At 48.4% G+C, this 21,073-nt stretch overlaps 1 protein-coding gene across 2 annotated transcripts; it reads left to right on the top strand.

Moving 5' to 3' along the window:
* Positions 1 to 3,749: 3,749 nt before the first annotated feature.
* Tmem50a (transmembrane protein 50A) lies at positions 3,750 to 20,929 on the top strand. 2 transcript variants are annotated; one of them, XM_006539181.3, is made up of 7 exons: positions 3,750 to 3,889; positions 5,517 to 5,687; positions 9,053 to 9,165; positions 13,367 to 13,434; positions 15,036 to 15,128; positions 18,018 to 18,078; positions 20,302 to 20,929. In XM_006539181.3, the coding sequence occupies exons 2-7, from the start codon at positions 5,595 to 5,597 to the stop codon at positions 20,345 to 20,347; spliced, it is 474 nt and encodes a 157-aa protein (XP_006539244.1). In that variant the 5' UTR covers positions 3,750 to 3,889; positions 5,517 to 5,594; the 3' UTR covers positions 20,348 to 20,929. The 2 variants fall into 2 exon arrangements, with proteins under 2 accessions (XP_006539244.1, NP_082211.1); NM_027935.2 differs by having other exon boundaries at positions 3,862 to 3,889; positions 5,583 to 5,687.
* Positions 20,930 to 21,073: the final 144 nt, after the last annotated feature.

Raw genomic sequence — 21,073 nt, 5'->3', positions numbered from 1 at the left:
AATGATTCTCCTCTCTCACCCAAAAAACTTTCAAACTCAATGTCCTCCCCATCTATTTCCTGTATGCCATCCCCATCCAGCACCCTGGCTCCCTCTTATGCTCTACAGTTTCGTTTTTCTAAATAAGCTCATGTTGGCTTCCTGTCAGCTGGCTGCTTGCCCCCGCTTTAGACCCGAGGTTAACCTCATTTAGTCCTGTTTACAAGCGTCAATCAGAAAGGGCTGGGATCAGAGCTGTGTGCTAAGGATGAGCCAAACCACACCTAAGAACAAGTTGTTCCGGTAAATAACACAAGCTCAGGGCTCACAGTGTGATCAAATAACCTACAACAAACAGGCTATTCTGAAAGGGACAGGCGGGCCTCACACTCGCATCAACACATGGCCATTATCAGTACACTCGGTCAGAAGCAGAGATGGACACATCAGGCCTTGCCAGCTTTTCAGAACTCGTGGAATAACAGCAAATTCAGAAGCTATGAGTTTCTTGTCAGGAGGCTGACAGGTATTAACTGTGCTATCTCTCCAGGCCTACACGCAGGCTCCTTTATGCCAATTTTCTTTTTTTCTTGTTTAAAGGTTTGTTTGTTTGTTTGTTTCATATATGTGAGTACTCACTAGAAGAGGGCATTGGATCACAGTACAGATGGTTGTGAGCCACCATGTAGTAGCTGGGATTTGAACTCAGAACCTCTGGAAGAGCAGTCAGTGCTCTTAACCACTGAGCCATCTCTCCAGCCCATATTTATCAATAACACTTTTAACTGCTGAGCTATCTCTCCAGCTCCTCTTTTTTTTTCTTTACTTTTATCACAGGGTTTCTCTTTGTGTATTTCTGGTTGTCCTGGAACTTGTTCTATAGACCAAACTGGCCTTGAACTCACTGAGATCCTCCTGCCTCTAGCTCCCAAGTGCCAGAATTAAAGGGCATGGGTCACCACTGCCTGGTCTTTACAACAATCTTAACTGCTAATAATAACTCTCAGTCATACAACACACAGAATGCAGTAAATCTATATATGTCTGTATGTAGGTTACAGAAGGCCCACAGAGGGTTAAAGAGGTCATAGCTGAGTCTAAGGTGTTTGAGAGACACTGAAGAAGAGATAAGCAGAGCCGAGTGTGGTGGCACAGCAGTCGGGAGGCAGAGGCAGGCAGATTTCTGAGTTCGAGGCCATCCTGGTCTACAAAGTGAGTTCCAGGACAGCCAGGGCTATACAGAGAAACCCCTGTCTCAAAAAACTGGGGGGGGGGGGGGGAAGAAGAAGAAGAAGAGATAAGCAGAAGGCTGATAATAGAGCAGATAACTCCTCTGTGGAAATAAGATAGTGAAGCCCTGTTGGAGGTCTGTTGAAGCTCAGGGCGGGGCCGAGCTCCCAAGTCAAGATGCAGGACTATTGAAGCCAACAGGGCAGAGGAGGTGAAGGGCAGGACATGGTCCAGATGGGCAAAGGGACGGGTGGATGCATGGCAGAACTGCACAGATGGTTGGTAATTCTAACAGCCTACCTCAACAACATGGGTAGCCAATGGGTAGCCAAGAGGAACTGAAAGTGGTGTCTGCATATTCCAAAGAGGATTTTAACTGCTTGTCTCAAGAATGCCAGTCAAACAGAGATAGGCAGTAAGTGGCTATTTAGCAGGGCTATTTAGCCCAGAATAATCTCGCCCTGGACCTGCCAGTCAGACTTGCCAGTCAGGCTTGTAGGATGTTTGACCTAAGTACAGGTCTCTTTTGGATAGCTTCCTTCATAGTCTCATGGAGTACCATGCACAGGGGCTGAACCCACTCATATAGATTGGTCTGTATAACAGAATAAAAAATGTCCCCCATCGTCTTGGATATTTGGATATTTGGTTCCCAGATGGCGGCGTGGTTTGGGGAGGCGTAGGTGGTACAGCTGAAGGAAGTATGTGACTAGGGGTAGGACATGAGATTATAAATCCTTGCCCCATTCCAAGTCTCCAGCCCTACCTCATGCTTGGGGTTGAAGATGTAAGCCCCTAGCTTCCTGCTCAAAGCACTGTGCCGGTCACCTGCTGTCACATCCCTGGCCCCATGATGGATTCCTCCCTCCAGAACTATATTCCAAATAACCTCCTATAAGTTGCTTTGAGTGAGGTATTTTATCACAAAAACAGCAACGTAACTAATACAGCCAGTAAAGAAGTAGAGACAACGCAAAGAAGAAGGAGCTTTGGCTGTTTGTCCCTGTGGACCGTGGCCTGCCCTTCACCTCCACTGCCCCGGTGGCTTCAATAGTCCTGCATCTTGACTTAGGAGCTTCACCCAACCCTGAGCTCTACCCAGACAGGACCCAATAGCTCCAGCAGACCTCCAGCAAGATTTCATTGCAGAACTTAGCTTCGTAGAAGCTTTACTAAGAGCAGTTAAAAAATATGAATAGACATTTAAAAGTTTTCATTAAGATCTGCATTTGGGTTTGGTGGTGGTGGTGGTGGTAGTGTGGGCCTTTAATCCTGGCCCTTGAGAAGCAGAGGCAGGCAGATCTCTGAGATCAAGGCCAGCCAGCCTGGCCTAGAGAACAAATTTCAGGAAAACTAAGGCTACACAGAGAAACCATGTTGGGAAAAAACAAAAACAAAAGCAAAAGACCTGGAGAGATGGCTCAGAGGTCAGAGGTAGAATGTCAACTTAGCATGGGGAGGTCCAGAATAGCAACTAAAGAAATAAATGCCTACATGCACACACATGTGCACACACGCGCGCTCACACACACACACACACACACACACACACACACACAGGGCTGGGGGAGCACTGCCTGACCTTGAGACATTAACCAGTCTTTAGCCAGTCACAATAAACCTTTAATCTCTAGGGCTAAGAAATGTGTCCATTTAAAAATAGGTCCTGGAGTTGCTGGAAAGATGACGCGATGATTCAGAGTGCAGGCTGTTCTCTCGACGACCCAGGTTCAGTTCTCTACACCCACACGGTAGCTCACAACAGCTGTAATTCCAGTTCCAGGCACCTCTTCTGGCCTCTGCCAGCACAGTGCACAGTGGCGCACAGATGTGCATGCAAGCAAAATACTCATCATGTAAAACATGTAAAAGTTAAATAGGTTATGGGTCTAGAACCTGGACTGAGTGGTAGAGCCCTGGGTTCAGGCACAGTCGGGGGGGCGGGGGAGGAGGGAAGGGGGGTTGTGTGGAGGGGGTATTGTATAGTTTCAAATACTAATCAGCTAATTCCCCCTCTCAACAAAAGCTACATAGATTTCATGCTGGGGACCGGAGAGATGATCCCTCCTGCAAGGCAGTGAGCCACCCAACCACCTTCTGTGCCACAGGCTCCTGACTACCTGCCACCCACGTGAACATGAGATGACAGCAGGGCCATGCCAGCCCTCTTAAAGTCACCATCGGGCCGGAAAAATGGCTCAGCAGGTAAAGCAGGTACTTGCTGCTAAGTCAAATAACCTGAGTTTGATTCCTGGGACCCATATGACGAAAGGAAAAGAAGGACCACTCTTGGAGGGTGGGTGATCTGTCTGATCTCTACACAATGACAAGAAGAATACATTTTAAAAAGTGTAACAACAACAACAAAACCAAACAGTACAGGTGGACTGTTGCCTCCCTTCCTTGGTCCCATCCCAGAAGACAGGCTCCACTCTAGCATTTCTCACAGTGACAAGGGAGTCCGGGTAACCCACAGACTTGTCGGCGCGGTGGGCGTGGCCCATAGGCTGCACCCCAGGGATCCGCCCTTCGCTCTCGATCCGCATGCGCACTGACTCGGGGGCGGACCGGCACATCGACATCCGGGAGTCTGATTGCCTGTGGCTGTTTTGTTTTCTTGCAGAACTGGAGTAAACCGAGGCTACCAAACGCGCCGCGACTCCCAACTCCGGACTTGGACGTGAGTGCGGACGGGAGGGCGGAGCAGCGGGCCGGGCTCGAACTCGCGGCAGTGGCCGTGCCCCAGCTCCTGGACGCCGCCGCCGCCGGGGCTGAGATCCCGCGACCTGCGGGGCCGCTTCCTGTGGCGGGGACTCTTCCCCAGAACTGTGGAGCTGGGCACGCTCATCCGACGGTGGCGCGTCGGGGTTCGGCCCACGCGTAACCGCGCCCTGTTCCTCCAGTCTGCAGGGCGGGTCTGCCTTTGAAAATGTCAAAGAATTGTGCAACGAAAAATGGACTCGGGTGGGCCATTGGGGGAACCGACAATTACACATAGTGGGTTGCTTTTCTTTCCAATCATTAGATAAAAACGAGTGTATTTTCAGACCCGAACTCATCACAAAAGTCTATCAGTTTTTCCCTTTAGCTTGTTTAGAGGCGGCTAAAACTGAAATCGCCTTCCTTAGGGAGTCATGTGAGATCTGGGGTGTTCACTGTGAGCGAGTTGTATTTAATTCAGGTTTTATCTGTGAAATTAAGATGAGTTACGTTTCTCCGGCTGGGTCTGCACAGCTGAACTTGAAGGAGGAGGGTTTTATGGGATTTAAGACAATTTCGGCTGACCGTGGTAATTTGACTGCACGTTCTTTATTTAAGTCTGAATTCGTTTCAGGCCTGCCCTTTTTTGTGGGGAATGTACAAACAGCATCAGTAGCAGAGTTAGGGATAGTAAGATGAGTGCCCTTTACAAAGTAATGACATCCGAAGGCAGGCTTGGTGAAGGGACAAATAGTGGAGAAAAAACGAAATAGAAATAAAGCCCGAAGTTGAGCCGTTCTCTTCTTAATCTGGGCATGAAAGACACAGATGTAGGATAAAATGTGCAGATTCCTAGAGGAAGTATTTTCCATCCAAGTTTACATTTTTACCTTAAAACCAAAGTCTATCATGTCCTTATTATTAAAATCAAATAGGAACCTTTAGTAGGGAGCTTAAGGTTTAGAAAGCAGCTGTGGAGGGCTAAGCATCATTGCCCTCACTTAAAGAACTAGTGGACTTGAAATAATAAAATGTGACATCTTTGAGGAGATGTCATTTTTGTGACAGTACATTTTTGTTTAAGGTTAAGGTAATCACCTTCATTCATATTATGTAAATATGCTAAGACCATCCTGATTTTGTTTTGTTTTCTTGTCTTAATTTGTATTTATTTATGAGTGCTGTGCTGCCTGTACATCCGCAGGCCAGAAGAGGGCGCCAGATCCCCCTATAGATGGTTATGAACCACCATGTGGTTGCTGGGACCTCTGAAAGAGCAGTCAGTGCTCTTAACTGCAGAGCCATGTCATCAGCCCCTTGTTTAGTCTTTTTAGGACAGACTGGCCTGAAACTCACTGTGTAGCTCTGGCTGGCCCTCTGACTGAGCCCAGTCCTCCTGTCTCAGCCCGCCAAATGCTAGGATTGCAGGCTGAGGCAGCCACCACCCCAGTCCCAGCTAAAACCAAGTTTTACATTAAACGTAGACTCCATCCCTAGTACCTCACTCCCCACCAAAGCAGCATCAGACATCCTGAAGAAATCAGTAGAGCTGGAATAAAGCGCATCTGTAACTTGTGTTAGGTTATCATCCAGCTGTTATTTTGCAGAAACACAGCCAGCTTTGAAACAAGAAAACCGAAGGACCTTGTTTAACTGTGATGGTTTTGGTTTAGTGACCTGAAAAGATGTCTGGATTTCTAGAAGGCTCGAGGTGCTCTGAGTGCATGGACTGGGGGGAGAAGCGGAACACGATCGCCTCCATCGCTGCTGGCGTTCTAGTAAGTCCTTGTGACACCTTAGCTCTCCATGTGTTTATCTGTGGCTGTATAGACGGTTTAGGTTATGTGATGTTTTCTTTTTCTTCTTCTTTTTTTTTTAAAGATTTATTTATCTATTTTATGTATACGAGTACACTGCAGCTGTACAGATGGTTGTGAGCCTTCATGTAGTTGTTGGGAATTGAATTTTAGGACCTCTGCTCGCTCCGCCCTGGCCCAAAGATTTATTTATTATTATAAATAAACACACTGGAGTTGTCTTCAGACACACCAGAAGAGGGCATCAGATCTCATTATGGGTGGTTGTGAGCCACCATGTAGTTCCTGGGATTTGAACTCAAGGCCTTTGGAAGAGCAGTTGGTGCTCTTACCTGCTGAGCCATCTCTCCAACCCCCTCCCTGCCTCCCCCTCCCATCTGTAATGTTTTCAAATGTGTCCTTTTAAAAAATAATCAACCACCAAACTTACTTTACTCAGTGATGTTTGACTTGTGAGGTTGTTAATAGTGTTAATAGTTGTCATAATAAAACATTTTGTATGCACTTACTTTTTCTATGGGTTATGCCTCCTTGACTTGGTAAGCGCAGAAGGCTTAAAGGGTTGAAGAAGGCCAGGTGTGATGTGTACCTTCGATCCCAGCTCTCAGGAGGCCAAGGCAGGTGGATCTCTGTGAGTTTGAGGCCAACCTGGTCTACACAGTGAGTTCCAGGACAGCCAGAGCAGATAGTGAGACCCTGTCTTCAAAAAAGGAAGAAAGATGCCAGGCAGTGGTAGAACACGCCTTTAATCCCAAGCACTCTGGAGGCAGAGACAGGCAGATTTCTGAGTTCGAGGCCAGCTTGGTCTACAAAGTGAGTTCCAGGACAGCCAGGGCTATACAGAGAAACCCAGTCTCGAAAAACAACAAAAAAAAACAACAAAAAAAAAAAAAAAAAAAAAAAGGAAGAAAGGATTAACGAGACAATCAGGTCCAAACCAGTCGAGATAGATATTCCCATTTTTCAGGACAGGAGAGTTCATATTCTCCCTAATCTGGTAGGGAGAAGCATTAGGAAGATCATAAGCTCTTTGGTTTTTTTTTTTTTGGATGGATGGATGGATGGATGGTTGGATGGATCTCCTGTAGGTCATGTTGGCTTTGAACTCGCTCATAGGCAAGGACGTCCTTGAGGTCTCCGTCATCCTGCCTCTGCTTCCCAAGTGCTGGGGTTGCAATGTGTGTCACCCTGAGCTGTGAAATACAGTGCTCAGGGTCTGAAGTTATGGTTCAAGATCTTACCTGATGCCTCTTTCCTTTCCTTTTCCTTTCCACACTAAAGGGGGGGGGGGAGACACCCAATTCACTTCTTAGCCAATCAGAATGTCATTAACAGATCTGTCTATAACCTGGTAAAGACAATTTGATGGTTTAAAATAACTGGTTCCTTGGGCTTAGCAGTGAGGCTCCTTTCATATCCTTGTAAGCCATTGGTTGGGATTTCTTGCACGCGCTCGATTGGCCAGGAAGAACAACGCTGCAACAGGATCCTCCTGCACAGGTTTATTGGGAGAGCTTGATTGTAGAGGCGAAAAGACCCCGAGCCCAGAACTGGTGCTGCTTTTATAGGCCTAGGAGAGGCGTGTCTTACACCCGGATTGGTTATGCACTATGCCTCATTTGCATGTTCCTCATCTGATTGGCTACTCTCTCTCAGTACCTCACAGAGCCTCATTATCATACCTCATTTGCATGTCTCACATCTGATTGGTTACTCTCTCTCAGTACCTTACAGAACCTCATTATCATACTTCATTTGCATGTCTCACATCTGATTGGTTATACTCTCAGTACATTACAGAACCTCATTATCATGCCCGGGCCAGGCAGTGTCTTTGCAAAAAACTTTACTGCATATGTACACATTGGTTGTTTGTCCAAACTTATGCGTGGTGGCCAGCAGTAGTCAGTGCCACTCAGCAACGGCACATGTGGCTTCCCACAGGGATTTGGTGAATGGCTTCTTGTGTGTGTGATGCTGGGGATGGAAGCCAGGGGCTGCACACACAGGCAATGCTCAACCACTAGGTTTCATCCATAGCTCTCATAATGCCAGCCGGAACATTTCTGTCCAGGTGAGGGTTTTTTTTTTTTTTAATGTAAAGTTTTAATGTTTCTATTTTTTATTTACTTTTTAAAAAAGTTTTATTATTATATCTTAGTACACTGTAGCTGTCTTCAGACACACCAGAAGAGGACATCAGATCTCAGTATAGATGGTTGTGAGCCACCATGTGGATGCTGGGATTTGAACTCAGAACCTTCAGAAGAGCAGTCAGCGCTCTTACCCGCTGAGCCATCTCTCCAGGCCAATGTTTCTTTTTCTTTTTCTTTTTTTTCAAGACTGGGTTTCTCTGTGTAGCTTTGGCTGACCTGGAACTCACTGTGTAGACCAGGCTGGCCTCGAACTCAGAAATCCACCTGCCTCTGCCTCCCGAATGCTGAGATTAAAAACATGTGCCACCATGCCCCACCAGGCCAATGTTTCTATTTTATATATTTTCCTTTAATTAATAACCAGAAGAGGGCTGGAGAGATGGCTCAGCGGGTAAGAGCACTGACTGTTCTTCCAGAGGTCCTGAGTTCAAATCCCAAATCCCAGCAACCACATGATGGCTCACAATCATCTGTAATGAGATCTGATGCCCTCTTGTGGTGTGTCTGAAGACAGCTACAGTGTAGTCATATACATTAAATAAATAAATAAATAAATAAATAAATAAATAAAATATGTATGCGCATAACCAGAAGAAAATTTAGTTAGGTAATATATAATTTCATATCCAAATTAAACTTAAGAATCATATGTCAGAGGGACTGGAGAGATGGCTCAGTGGGTAGGAGTGCTGCATTTCCAGATGACCCAGGTTCAATTCCCAGCATGCACATGGCAGCTCACACCTGTCTGTAACTCCAGTTCCAGGAGATCTGATGCTCATAAAGTAAAATTAAGTAAGTTTTAAAAAAGAAATCATTGGGCTGGTGAGATGGCTCAGCAGTTAAGAGCACTGACTGTTCTTCCAGAGGTCCTGAGTTCAATTCCCAGCAACCACATGGTGGCTCACAACCATCTGTAATGAGATCTGACGCCTTCTTCTGGGGTGACTAAAGACAGCTACAGTGTACTCATATATAATAAATAAAGAAATCTTAAAAAAAAAAAAAAAAGAAAGAAATCATATCCGAAACCATCAAATGGCCGTACTGTAACCATCCAAAGGAATAAGAATTGCAGACATGTTCCTTGGTTCAAACACCCTGTGGTAACGTGTGCTGTCGCTGATGGGTCTTGCTGGCATCACCTTATTTTGTCTTGTCTGTTTTCAGTTTTTCACGGGATGGTGGATCATCATAGACGCGGCTGTCATGTACCCCAGGATGGATCAATTCAACCATTCATACCATACCTGTGGCGTCATAGCAACCATAGCCTTCCTCATGTAAGTGATGGCATCACCCCGCCTACGTAGAATGTCACAGACTAAAATGATCCTATACCCAATTTAAAATTCTGGTAGGTAAGAAGGACCCCTGGGCATGGTGACACACTTGGAACCTGTAATCCCAGCATTTGGAATGGAGACAGGGAGATGACTGCAAGTTTCAGGCCAGCCTAGCCTACTTATGATGTCCCATGATGCCAGCCAAGGGACTGGGTCTCAGGAAATAATACAAAGGGCCTGGAGAGATGGCTCGGGAGTTAAGAGCGAGTATTGCTCTGGTGGAAGACCTGGGTTCGGTTCTCGCCATCCTCATGGTGGCTCAGAGCCTCCTGTAACTCCAGCTCCAGGGCATCTTATGGCCTCTCTGCAGGCACCAGACACTCGTACATGCGTGCAGGTAAAACACCACATGCCCCCATAAATAAATCCAGAAGAAAGAAACAAGTCAAAATTCCCAGCCCTTGGGTAGGCTGAGAAAGGAGGATTGCTGTGAGTTCAAGGCCAGCAAGGACACTGTCAGAAGGGGAGCTGACAGTTCTGCTTTTCTCGTTCCCTGGCTTCTGCCCGCTTCCATGGCTTCTCCCTGTTCTCTTAGCTCTGCTTGCTTCTGTCCTAGCAAAGGTGAAAGTTCCCCGTGAGTCCTGGACCCTGTGTACTTTCCTATAGCTTTATGACACCCGAGGTACTTACTAAGCTCACAGCGTGGCCTCTGCTCTCGGCATGAGAATTGGTGGCGGCTAAACAGCAGCAGGCCGGGAGGTGGACAGTAACTTAGCGAGATTCCCTTGGAGCATTTTAAATGACTCCAAGTACAGATGCCCGAGGGGAGGGGGGCACCCAAGACTGAAGGGGTGGAGGTATCAGGAGTCAGAGGTGGTTAGTAGTCAGGAAGGATGTGTGTGTGTTAAGGACCCTGGGGGGGAGGCGGTTAGGAGCCAGAGGGGGAGCAGGAGGCAGGAGCCTGAAGGGGAGGTGGACACAGTCACTCCAGAGGCAGAGGGGCTCCGGAAAGGGGGTGGGAGAGGATGGAGGGAATGTCAGGAGCCAGAGGTGGTTGTTAGTAGTCAGAGGGGGTCAGGAGTCAGTGGGAGAGGTGGAAAGAGTCACTCTGGAGAGGGGTAGGGTGGGGGGTGTTAGGAGCCTGAGGGGGAGTCAGGAGTGGGGGCATTGTCAGGAGCCTGAGGAGGAGGTAGAGACAGTCCTGGAGAGCAGAGAAAGGCTCACAGCAGCTGGGACTGTGGCTCTGAAGTTTTCCTTTTGGTTTTGGCCTTCTAGCTGCACATTGATAATTCTGTCACTGTTCCTGGCGTTCCTGTCGGAAGTCCTCCCCCTTTGACAAGTTGTCATGGATTCTCACCTCTTTGTCCCCTTGTGCCCCATTCCAGATCACCTCGGGTTCATCCCCCATGTTGAATGAGTTCACTATGTTTCCCTAGTCTCGAGCGCTTCCTGTAGAGACCAGCTATTGTTTTGGAGACAGGCTCTCACTGTGTGACCAGGCTGGCCTGGGATTGGTTTACCCGGCACCTCAGCCTCCCAGTCGGCTGGGGTTACACGTGTACCCCCACACAGGCCTTTCTTTGGCATGCTGCAGACCTTTGTCTGCCAACGCTTGGCACCTTTCTTGTGTAAGAAGTTTGAGGGGAAAATGGGGATCCAGTCCTGGGTCAGTGCTTCAGCTTGGGGTGAAGGCTAAGGGGCTGCTGGCCTCCTGAACACCAGGTAAGGGGTGTCACCCTGAGCATCAGTGCTGTCAGCAGGCAGAACTCAGGAAAAAAGCCACCCCACCTCCCTGCTTATGAATACAAGTAGTTGTTGGGCCTGCTGTAGGCCAGAGGGATTGGCAAATTACGACCACACCCTGCTGCCAACATCCGGGTAATTTTCTTTCCATGTATGTACGCGTATATGCGTGTGTGTGTGTGTGTGTGTGTGTGTGTGTGTGTGTGTGTGTTCGTGTTCATTATTCTTGTGATACTTGGGGCACAATCCAAGGCCTTGAGCTTGCCAAACTAGCACTCCAGCATAGCCACACCCTTATCTTCACCCCTTGAGTGCTTATTGGTGAAGGTGTGGCTGAAGCTTTGTTGTCCACAGATCTAAAATACTCTTATGAGTATTTTAATCTTTAAGGAAAGGTTTCAGGTGCCTGGAAGACAGGATGCACAGGGATAGAATTCATCCTTATATCCACAGACCTTCTGATGGTCCTGGTCCCATCCCACTTTTCACTCTTGCCCCAGACCGTTCGATTCCCAGCCCCGTGCAGTGGCTTCTCTGCGCAGACTTAGGTGTGCGTTCCCATGGGCGTCCCATCTGCCCCACACGTGCTGAGAACCGTCATCTGGGAGTGGAGACCCCTGCCGTCCTACTGTCTTTATTATACCTCTTTCATCACTCATAGGGCGTGGTGAGTGCCATTGAGGTTTGAGACTCTCCACATGTGGCCCAGGCTGGACTGGAATATTGTGATCCTCCTGCCTCGAGTGCTGGGCATATTTTCACTTCTGTGTGCGCCTTTGTAAGGTTCTGAGATGAAGCCAGAACTCTGCCTTTTCCCCAGCCATCCCTCTGATTCCCTTGGTGTCTCCAGCTCACAGACAGTGGCTGTGTGCCAGGGCGAGGTGACCATATACCCACCCACATACAGGATCTGGGTACTTTAGGAGCCTTGATGAATTTATATCCCATTTTACAATAATTGAGGGAAATAAAAAAAAAGTCAGAGGTTTTTAGTTAAGAATGCCAGAAGAATAACTTTTTCTCTCCTCCAAAAGCCATTCCAGGTGAGTTTCTGTGCATGGCCGTGGACACCTGTAAACCTTAGCACTTGGACTCAGCCTTTCCCTGGCCCAGGTGCCAGATTCCCCACATTTTAACTCCCACCCGTCCCCCACACACTGACATGTGTAAAAGTCTTTTCCCAGCAAATTGAGGGGCTTGTGAGCCACTGAGGAAGGCAGAGTTGGATCATCACGCACGGAGACCAATTCTGACTTAGCTTGCGCAGTGCCGGGGCACTTTTCTTTGGTGCTCAGCTGGTCCATAGCCTCCCGTCTCTCCATTCTGTTGCAGTTTACTGTAATAATGAGGCTACCGGGCTTCCTTAAGAATGCTGACATAAGTTGAGCAAGCACTGTTCTGACTGGTGTGTGCGTGCACTTGTGCGTGTGTAAGAGTTTTCATTCATTTTGCCCCGGATCTTTACTCTTCTGCTTTGCTGCTTATGAAGCAGCAGCGGCAGCCCTGCCTGTGGGGGAGGGGGTGCCACGCACAGGCAGGCATGTGAGTGTGTGGCAGGGTTCCTCACTGCGTTTCCCTGTACCTGATGGCAGGGGGCCCGCCTTAGGCTTCCTTGCTTGCTTGCTTGCTTGCTTGTTTTTGGTTTTTTGAGACAGGGTTTTTCTGTATAGCCCTGGCTGTCCTGGAACTCACCTTGTAGACCAGGCTGGCCTCGAACTCAGTAATCCACCTGCCTCTGCCTCCCAAGTGCTGGGGTTAAAGGCCTGCGCCACCACTGCCTGGCTCATTTATTTTATTTTATTTTATTTTTTGAGGAAAGTTTCCTGTGTAGCCCTGGAACTTTGTAGACCAGGCTGGCCTCGAGCTCACAGAGATCCATCTGCCTCAGCTTCCCGGGTGCTAGGACTAAAGGTGTCCTAGCACCACCACATTCCAGCCTTTAAGATTAATTTTTAGAAACTAGGATCCCAGGCTAACTTCATATATAGCCAAGGATGTTAATGTGGGTTCCCTAGGAGGCCCAGGAGCTCCAGTACAGACAGTCGGTGCGTTAGGCTCAGAACTAGGCTCCTGGGCATGTGCAGTGAGTGTTCTTAACTCCTAAGCCGTCTCTCCGGTCCTATACTTACTTTTTCACAAGCATTCAAATCACCCGAGAGATTTGCTAGAACTAGGCTCTGGATCTCCACGCTGGACATTCAGCTCCGTAGGTTTAAGGTGAGTCCAAGAGTTTCCTAACAGCTTACCAGGTGGTACCCTTTCTCCCGTGGTCCCAGGGTGTGTCTCACTTGAAGGGACTTCCTTAGGTGATTTGAGTCACGTGGGCCCATGGCTCAAGGCTCAGGAGCCTTCTTCACCTTTAACTTGGGCAACCCTAGCTTCTTGAGTTTGATGCAATAGACAGCTTCTCCTTGGAGGGCGAGCCCCTGATTTCTTACCTTTCTGCCTCCTGCAGGATTAACGCAGTATCGAACGGGCAAGTGCGAGGCGACAGCTACAGCGAAGGCTGTCTGGGCCAGACAGGTAAAGAGGCACTAACACCTTACCACACAGCTTTCTTCCCCGAACGGAGACTTCTACGAGGCAGGGTACATGTCGGGCTTCTTGGGTTCAGGCGTAAGACAGGGAGATGCTGGATTCCAAGGCATACATCAGAGCAGGCTGTGAACGAGCACAGAACCCATCAGGCGTGAGTCAAGTGTCTGCAGGCTGCCACAGAGAGCAGGAGCTGGCAATGTGTGCGGAGCAGAACCCGATCACATTAAACTACCTGAGACATGAGTGTTGTTTTTGGTATATTTGGTTGTATTAGCATTTTGGGGGGGGGTCTGTTTGTTTTTCTAGATAGGATCTTACTACATAGCCCTGGCTGGCCTGAAACTCGCTATTGAGCTCACAGAGATACCGGCTTCTGCTTCCCAAGTGCCAGGACTATAGGCGTGCACCACTACACTTAGCTTGTGTTAGCATTTTGAAATATTTTATAATCTTAGACCTTTTTTTTTGTTTTATTTATTTATTTATTTGGTTTTTTGAGACAGAGTTTTCTCTGTGTTGCCCTGACTGTCCTGGAACTCACTCTCTAGACCAGGCTGGCCTTCTAGACCAGGCTGGCCTCGAACTCAGAAATCCGCCTGCCTCTGCCTCCCAAGTGCTGAGATTAAAGGAGTGCGCCACCACTGCCTGGCAACCGTTTTTTGTTTTTTTTTTGTGTGTGTGTGGATGCTTGTGCACATGTGTTTGTGCACCACATGTGTGCCTGGTGACCGCAGAGGCTAGAAGACGGTATTAGATCCTCACGTGGGAGCTGGGAACCAGTCTAGTCTTCCAGAAGTACTGAGTTAAGTCCTCTTAAGTGCTGAGCCCTCTCCCCTGCCCTGCATCTAGCTATTTAAGAAAGTTCAAGGGATAGCATTTCTGGCCTCGGGCTTGCATAGCAAGCACGTTTACCCACCAAGCCACCTCACTGGCCCCTGACTTTATCTGAGACAGGATCCCAGGCTAACTTCAAACATAGCCAAGGATGGCCCTGAATTGGAACAGATTCTTCTGCTTCAACCCAACCCCCACCCCACCCCAAAGTGTATGGACACAGGCATGTGCCACCATACCTAGCCCATTGATTTTTATACTTGTTTACTTTTGTGTGTAGGTATATTATGTCACGTCTATGAGTGCACGTGTGCTATAGATGGTTTTGGTTTTTTGAAACAGGGTTTCTATATTATTTACTGGCCTATACCTCACTGTGTAGCTCAGACTGGCATTTCTTCTACATCAGCCTCCATATCTGGCGGAGGTGGGGGTTATGAGTGTGGGCGTACACATGCCATGGTACCTGGATAAAGGTCAGAGGACAGCTTGTTGCAGTTAGGTCTCTCTTGTTGCCATTTGGGCCCTGGGGGTCAAACTGAGGCATCTGGCTTGGCAGCAACCTCACCAACCCTTTCGCTTTATTTTGAGGCAAGGTCTTATGTAACCCAGGCCAGCCTTGAACCTCAGACCTTCCCACCTCTACCTCCAATTGTTGGAATCCCAGGCCTGGACACACATTCAGCTCATTGGCGTTGTGAAGTCCAGAGCTGTCTGTGGAGCAGCTGTAGTAACAGTGTATCTCTTTTCAGGAGCTCGCATCTGGCTCTTCATCGGCTTCATGTTGGCTTTCGGATCCCTGATTGCCTCCATGTGGATTCTCTTTGGAGGTTATGTCGCTAAGGGTAAGGGTACATTTTACGTTTATCCCCTACTGGGATGTTACATCCAAACTGGCTATGTTAGGATGAATCATTTTATCTATGTACGTACACACACACACACACACACATATACACACATACGTATAAGCCTTTCCCTCCCTAAGCTGCTTTTGGTGAGTGATCCTGACTAAGGGGTATGTGTGTGTGTGTGCGCGTGCGTGTGTGTGTGTGTGTGTGTGTGTGTGTGTGTGTGTGTGTGTGTGTGCGTGCGCGCCAGCTACTGAGACTTCTCCCATCAGTAGATAGCTTTGTATGTTTTTTCCTCTGACTTAGTACTTGGAAGGCATGGGCTCCAGCTCCGCCCCTTGCTCTTGACCCCAGAGTAGCATCTTCATTACTCACGCTTGGGGCTCTGTGACCTGAGAGGAGCCCCGTGACAAGAGAGGATTTGTCTTGGCTCAGCCTAGAGCTTGTAGCTCAGGGGCAGCCAGCCCCACATCCCTGGCATTGATGGAAGCAGGAGGGAGGGATGATGGCTCAGAGGCACTCACCTCCTGGCAGCCAGGAAACAGAGAAGACGAGGCAGAGCCAAGCTAGGCTGGCAGAGCATGTCCCCAGCAGCCCCACCCCCACCCCAGGGAGGGCTGCTCACCCAGTCATGGTTCCATGGTTGAATTAGCTCATTGGTTAGGACAGAGGACTTGTGATCTGTCTTCCAGGGTGTGTGCTTGGGTTACTCTGCAGTCAAGTTGTCAATCAGGACTGTCAGTCACATGCAGCATACATAGGTGCAGAGCTCTGACATCCCAGGGTTTTGGTTTTTAGTTTTTGTTTTAATTAAGTGCTGAGAGCCTATGGTGGTGGTGCAGACTTTTAATCCCAGCACTCGGGAGGCAGAGGCAGACGCATCTCTGAGTCGAGGCCAGCCAGGTCTATAGAGTGAGTTAAAGGGCAGCCAAGACTTCATAAATAAACCCTGTCTTAATAACCAAAGAAAAGAAGAGAAAAGAAAAGAGAAGACAGAAAAAAGGATCCCACTACCTTTGGGAGCAAGCACCCTCCCACTGAAGGTTTGGTTTGGTTTGGTTTTGGTTTTTCAAGACGAGAGTTTCTCTGTGTAGCTTTAGCTGTCCTGGAACTACCTCTGTAGACCAGGCTGGCTTCAAACTCAGAAATCCACCTGCCTCTGCCTCCCAAGTGCTGGGATTAAAGGTGTGCCCCATCACGGCCTGGCCAAAGGTTTGTTTTTATTTTGGTGAAACACTTCTGATGTGTAGCCTTGGCCTCAAATGCCCATCAATCTTATTGCCTCTCTCAAGAGTCCCAAATTCTGGGATTATAGACATTCACCACCACACCCAGGGTAAAGTTTTGCCATGTAGCCTGGAGGAGGGGCAGGAAATTAGGAATTCCCCCTCCCCCTCCTGAGTTCTGAGGTTACATGGGTTTGCCACATTGCCCTGGTTTGGTCCATATTTATTCCAGCAAGGCCTCCTTGGTAATACAGCGTCACCTGTTTTTACATAGTTAACAGTTACATGTACTGTGTAAGACTGACTTAAGGCCAGAGCTGGAAAAGGCCTTGCCTCCCTGGCTGAAATTCCAACGAGGGAGTCTAGAAAACTAGGAAACATATTTAGTACTCCAGATAAATTAGACTATAGCTATCGCAGACAAAAAGCACAGCGCTGGTGCTTGACAAAGCCTGGACTGGCCTAGTCTGGTTTGGTTGGTTGGTTGGTTGGCTGGCTTTGTTATCATTGTCAGGAGACTAGGTCTCAGTCTGTAGACCAGGCAACCTCACAGAGATCCACCTGCCTCTGCCTCCCAAGTGCTAGAACTAGAGTGAGCTGCTATCCCTGGAGGAGGCAATGTTAGTAGAGATAGTAGAGACCTAGACAAAGCCTCAGGCTATTTTGGGATGAGAAAAGGCTGATATCATCTGAGTCTTCAGGCCCAGAGTTATTTAATGAGTTAGCAAGTGCTCCTGACAGCCTGGGGCCTAGACACCACAGAGAGATCCCATTTCTGGGCTCAGAGCTCCTGCAGTGTCTACCTCTCAGCTAAGGCCTTCAGCCAAGGCCTACCAAGGAAGGCGCCCTCTTTCCCCTGAGCATCTAGTCCAGGGCACAGAGTATCCTGTGTCCACCCACATCACAGCCACCTCTTAGCATCTCTATGGCTGTCACCCACTTCAGCCCACCAGTCTCTTCCCTGCTGTCCTGTAAGGACGCCCTAGCAGGTTTCCTGCCTCTCCCTTTGCTTTCCGTGGGATCTCTCAGGGTCAGCTCCAGTCCCGTTCCCGACCTGCTTGCCAGGCCCTGCAGGACTTCCTCTCACCTCCTGGCTGGCTCATCTCTTACCCAGCAGCCATTCCTCTAGCGTGCCAGCTGCTCCTGCCTAGGGCCTCTGTCCTCAGTTCTGCTTGTCCCTTGCCCTTGCTTGCTCCTTTACCTGCCTCTCCCGGGGTCTTCTCCACCTCTGATCTCCGAGCCTTGAGTTGCTCTGTCTTCTCCCCTGGTTGTTGGCTCCGCTCCCTGAGGGACAGCACCTTTTACACTGTCCCTCCAGGTATACTGTGCATTGGCTCTGGAAGTACCATTACCCGATCAGAGGGAGCTCTCATGTACTAAGCCAGTGCCGTCTGCCATGGGTCACGTCACGTACTTTACCCATCGCCGCTGCCAGAGTGGTCAGTTAGGATAGGCAAGGAAGCTGGTGTCTGCTGGTCTATCCGGACCTAACTGTTTGGAAATTGTTTGTTTGTTTGTTTGTTTGTTTGTTTGTTTTAGAGACAGGGTTTCTCTGTGTAGCCCAGGCTGTCCTGGAACTCACTTTGTAGTCAGGCTGTTTGGAAATCTTGGATGTTTGGAGATCTTAAACCTCTAAATATTAAAATTGTTTGTACAGAAAAGGACGTAGTGTATCCTGGGATTGCTGTATTTTTCCAGAATGCCTTCATCTTTTTTGGGTAAGTACTGATTTTCATTCTTTACTGTTCTCGTGTTTGTGTGTGTGTGTGTGTGTGTGTGTGTGTGTGTGTGTGTGTGTGTGTGTGTATGTTTTAGTTTTGACAATGTCACCTAGAGTAGTTTGAACTCATGCTCCTTCCACTCCAGCATCTTGAACTCTATCACAGCTATTACGCACCACCATACTTTATACCTGTGAATGTATGTTTTCTCTGTGTGTTTTGTGTGTGTGTCATTTTGTTCAGTTGGGGAGCTGATCTTATGTGTTTGTGATTTAATTCTGTGTCTGTGTGTCGTTTTGTTCTATATGTATGTAGTTTTGTTTTTTTTAGATTTATTTATTTATTTTATGTATATGAGTTCACTGTCACTCTTCATCAGACACAGCAGAAGAGGGCATCAGATCCCATTACCGATGGTTGTGAGCCACCATGAGGTTGCTGGGAATTGAACTCAGGACCTCTGGAAGAGCAGTTGGTGCTCTTAAAGGAAGGAATTGCTCTCTGTAGTTAAGGCTGGACTCAGACTCCTGGGCTCAGGTGGTCCTTTGCCTTCCTAAGCAGCTGGAACCACACGTGTGAGCTCCCAGGCCTGGCAGGACTTTCCCCGCGGGAACTCTTGGCATTAGCACGACTGTGGACCGCCACCCCCAGCCCTTACCCCATGGCTTCTTGGTATTTGAATTCTGAGGACTGTTTCTTCACCCAAAAACACCTTGGTTATTTATTCTCCCACTGGCCCTTGTCCCTGTCACCTTAGTCAGGATCACAGTTGCTGTGATAAACACCCCCAGAAGCAGCTTAGAGGGGGAAGGGCTTATTTGGCTTATAGTTCCACATCATAGTCCATCACTGAAGGAAGTCAGGACAGGAACTCAAGCAGGGCAGGAACCTGGAGGCAGGAGCTGATGCAGAGCCCATGGAGGGGTGCTGCTTACAGGCTTGCTCCCCATGGCTTACTTGACTTGTTTTCTTAATGAACCAAGGCCCACTGGCCCAGGGATGGCCCCACCCACAGTGGGCTGGGCCCTCCCCAGTCAATCACTAGTTAAGAAAATGCTCTACAAGCTTGCTTATAACTCAATTTCATGGGGAGGTATATTCATAATTAAGGCTCTGACCTCTCTGATAACTTGAATTTGTGTTTCCATAAAACCAGTTGCCTCACCCCCGTTGTTTGAACTCCTGCTTACCCGTCAAAGCCCCTTTCAAATATCACCATTCACCATCCTTTGGATCCTTTTTTTTTTTTTTTTTAATTTTTGGGGTTTTTTTGTTGTTGTTTTTTGAGACAGTGTTTCTCTGTATAGCCCTGGCTGTCCTGGAACTCACTTTGTAGACCAGGCTGGCCTCAAACTCAGAAATCCACCTGCCTCTGCCTCCCGAGTGCTAAAGGCACTCCCGAGGACTAAAGGCATGCGCCACCACGCCTTTTTTAATATTACTGAATGTGTGTGTGACTGTGAGTGTGCACGTGTGCACACGTGCTGCCGCACAGGGAGGTCAGAGGATCGCTGTTAACAGTTGGTTCACCAAAAGAAAAAAAAAACAGTTGGTTCACCACCTTTGTGTGGTTCAGGGAACTCGGGTTGCCAGGGTTCCCAGCAAATGCTTTACCTGTGGAGCCACCGCCCTGCCCTTCTGAATCACTTCAAACAAATTCAGAAACTGACAGCAGGGCATAGAGCTTTGTGCTTAGACCCTCAGCACTGTACGGTAGAGGCAGACGGATTGCTGTAAGTTCAAGGGTAACCTGGTTTAGATCGTAGGTGCCTTGCCAGCCCAGGCTACTCATTAAGACCCCTATCTCATAAAAACAAAAAGAGCTGAATTCATTCAAGGAGAATGAGCTTGTGGCTTGGACCTCCTTGGTGTTTGGAGTGTGACAGGTGATCGGATGCCAGCAGGTCGAGGAGGGACACTATGTCTTACTTGTCTGTCTGGGTCTTGCACGCCAGGACAGCCCATAAGGAGCGTGGATGGGGCGGAGTCGCAGCTCAGTGCTAGCGTGCCTACCCCCAGGCCTTGAGTTCCGCCCCCCACTGACCTGCAGGTCTGGGGACGGTGACAGGGAATAGCAGTGGAACATTATGAACGATTCGTGTCTCTAGGACAGTTGGCGTGTGTGGCTCTCGGGTGCTTTCTCTGCAAGTCACAGGCTTCCCATCGTTCTAGAAGTTTCCCAAGCCAGGCAGTCATGTTTGCTTCTCGTTCTGTCTGCAGAGGGCTGGTTTTCAAGTTTGGCCGTACGGAGGACTTGTGGCAGTGAAGACGTCGCTTCTGCAACACAGCCGCCGTGCATGGGCTTCTTTTTGCACCCTGCTCACCCACCCAGTCTTTTGTAATACTGTTTTCTAAACTTATTTCTGAGTATAATCTCAGCTTGAAATTGTATAATGCTAGAATCATGAGAGCTCCTATGTGTACTGCAGCAGCCCAGTGTGGCGTGAGCCCCATCAGCTTTTACCACAGGAAAGGAAACCGCTGACGTGAGTCGCTTCTGCCAGCTTCTATCATGGTCTAAAGAGTTGGTGATGCAGGCCAGGCGTGGTGGCACATACCTTTAATCCCAGCACTCGGGAGGCGGAGGCAGGCGGATTTCTGAGTTCGAGGCCAGCCTGGTCTACAAAGTGAGTTCCAGGACAGCCAGGGCTGCAGAGAAACCCTGTCTCGAAAAACCAAAAAAAAAAAAACAAAAAAACAAAAGAGTTGTTGATGGAGAAATGGTGGAGTCTTTGGGGTGAGGATTCGCTCTGGGGTCCAAAGTGTTTATTAACGCGGCCTCTTCTATGTCCGGTGTTGAATAATGTGTAAACATTTTCTTGTTATTAAAAACTATTTAGTGGTCAGAGTTCTTTCTCGTTATACCTTATATATAGTTGGATCAGAAATACTGCATCTTCCTTTTCATGTTAATGGCCTAAGGTAACCTGGGACCACAGGTCATGGCTCTCTTGACCAGAGAGCTGTTCAAAACATGCAAGGGAAGAAAGAG

The sequence above is a fragment of the Mus musculus genome, chromosome 4 (assembly GCF_000001635.26).
Source record: "Mus musculus strain C57BL/6J chromosome 4, GRCm38.p6 C57BL/6J".
Lineage (NCBI taxonomy): Eukaryota > Metazoa > Chordata > Mammalia > Rodentia > Muridae > Mus > Mus musculus.
Note: the sequence above shows the minus strand (reverse complement) of the source record. Positions and strands in the feature narration are given on the sequence as shown.

What these genes read in the sequence shown, in the direction of transcription:
- Tmem50a (XM_006539181.3), top strand. Translation starts at nt 5,595, where the DNA reads ATGTCTGGATTTCTAGAAGGCTCGAGGTGCTCTGAGTGCATGGACTGG. An exon ending in TGGAGGTTATGTCGCTAAGG is followed by an intron (nt 15,129 to 18,017) that starts GTAAGGGTACAT and finishes TTGTTTGTACAG; the next exon opens with AAAAGGACGTAGTGTATCCT. An exon ending in AATGCCTTCATCTTTTTTGG is followed by an intron (nt 18,079 to 20,301) that starts GTAAGTACTGAT and finishes TTCTGTCTGCAG; the next exon opens with AGGGCTGGTTTTCAAGTTTG.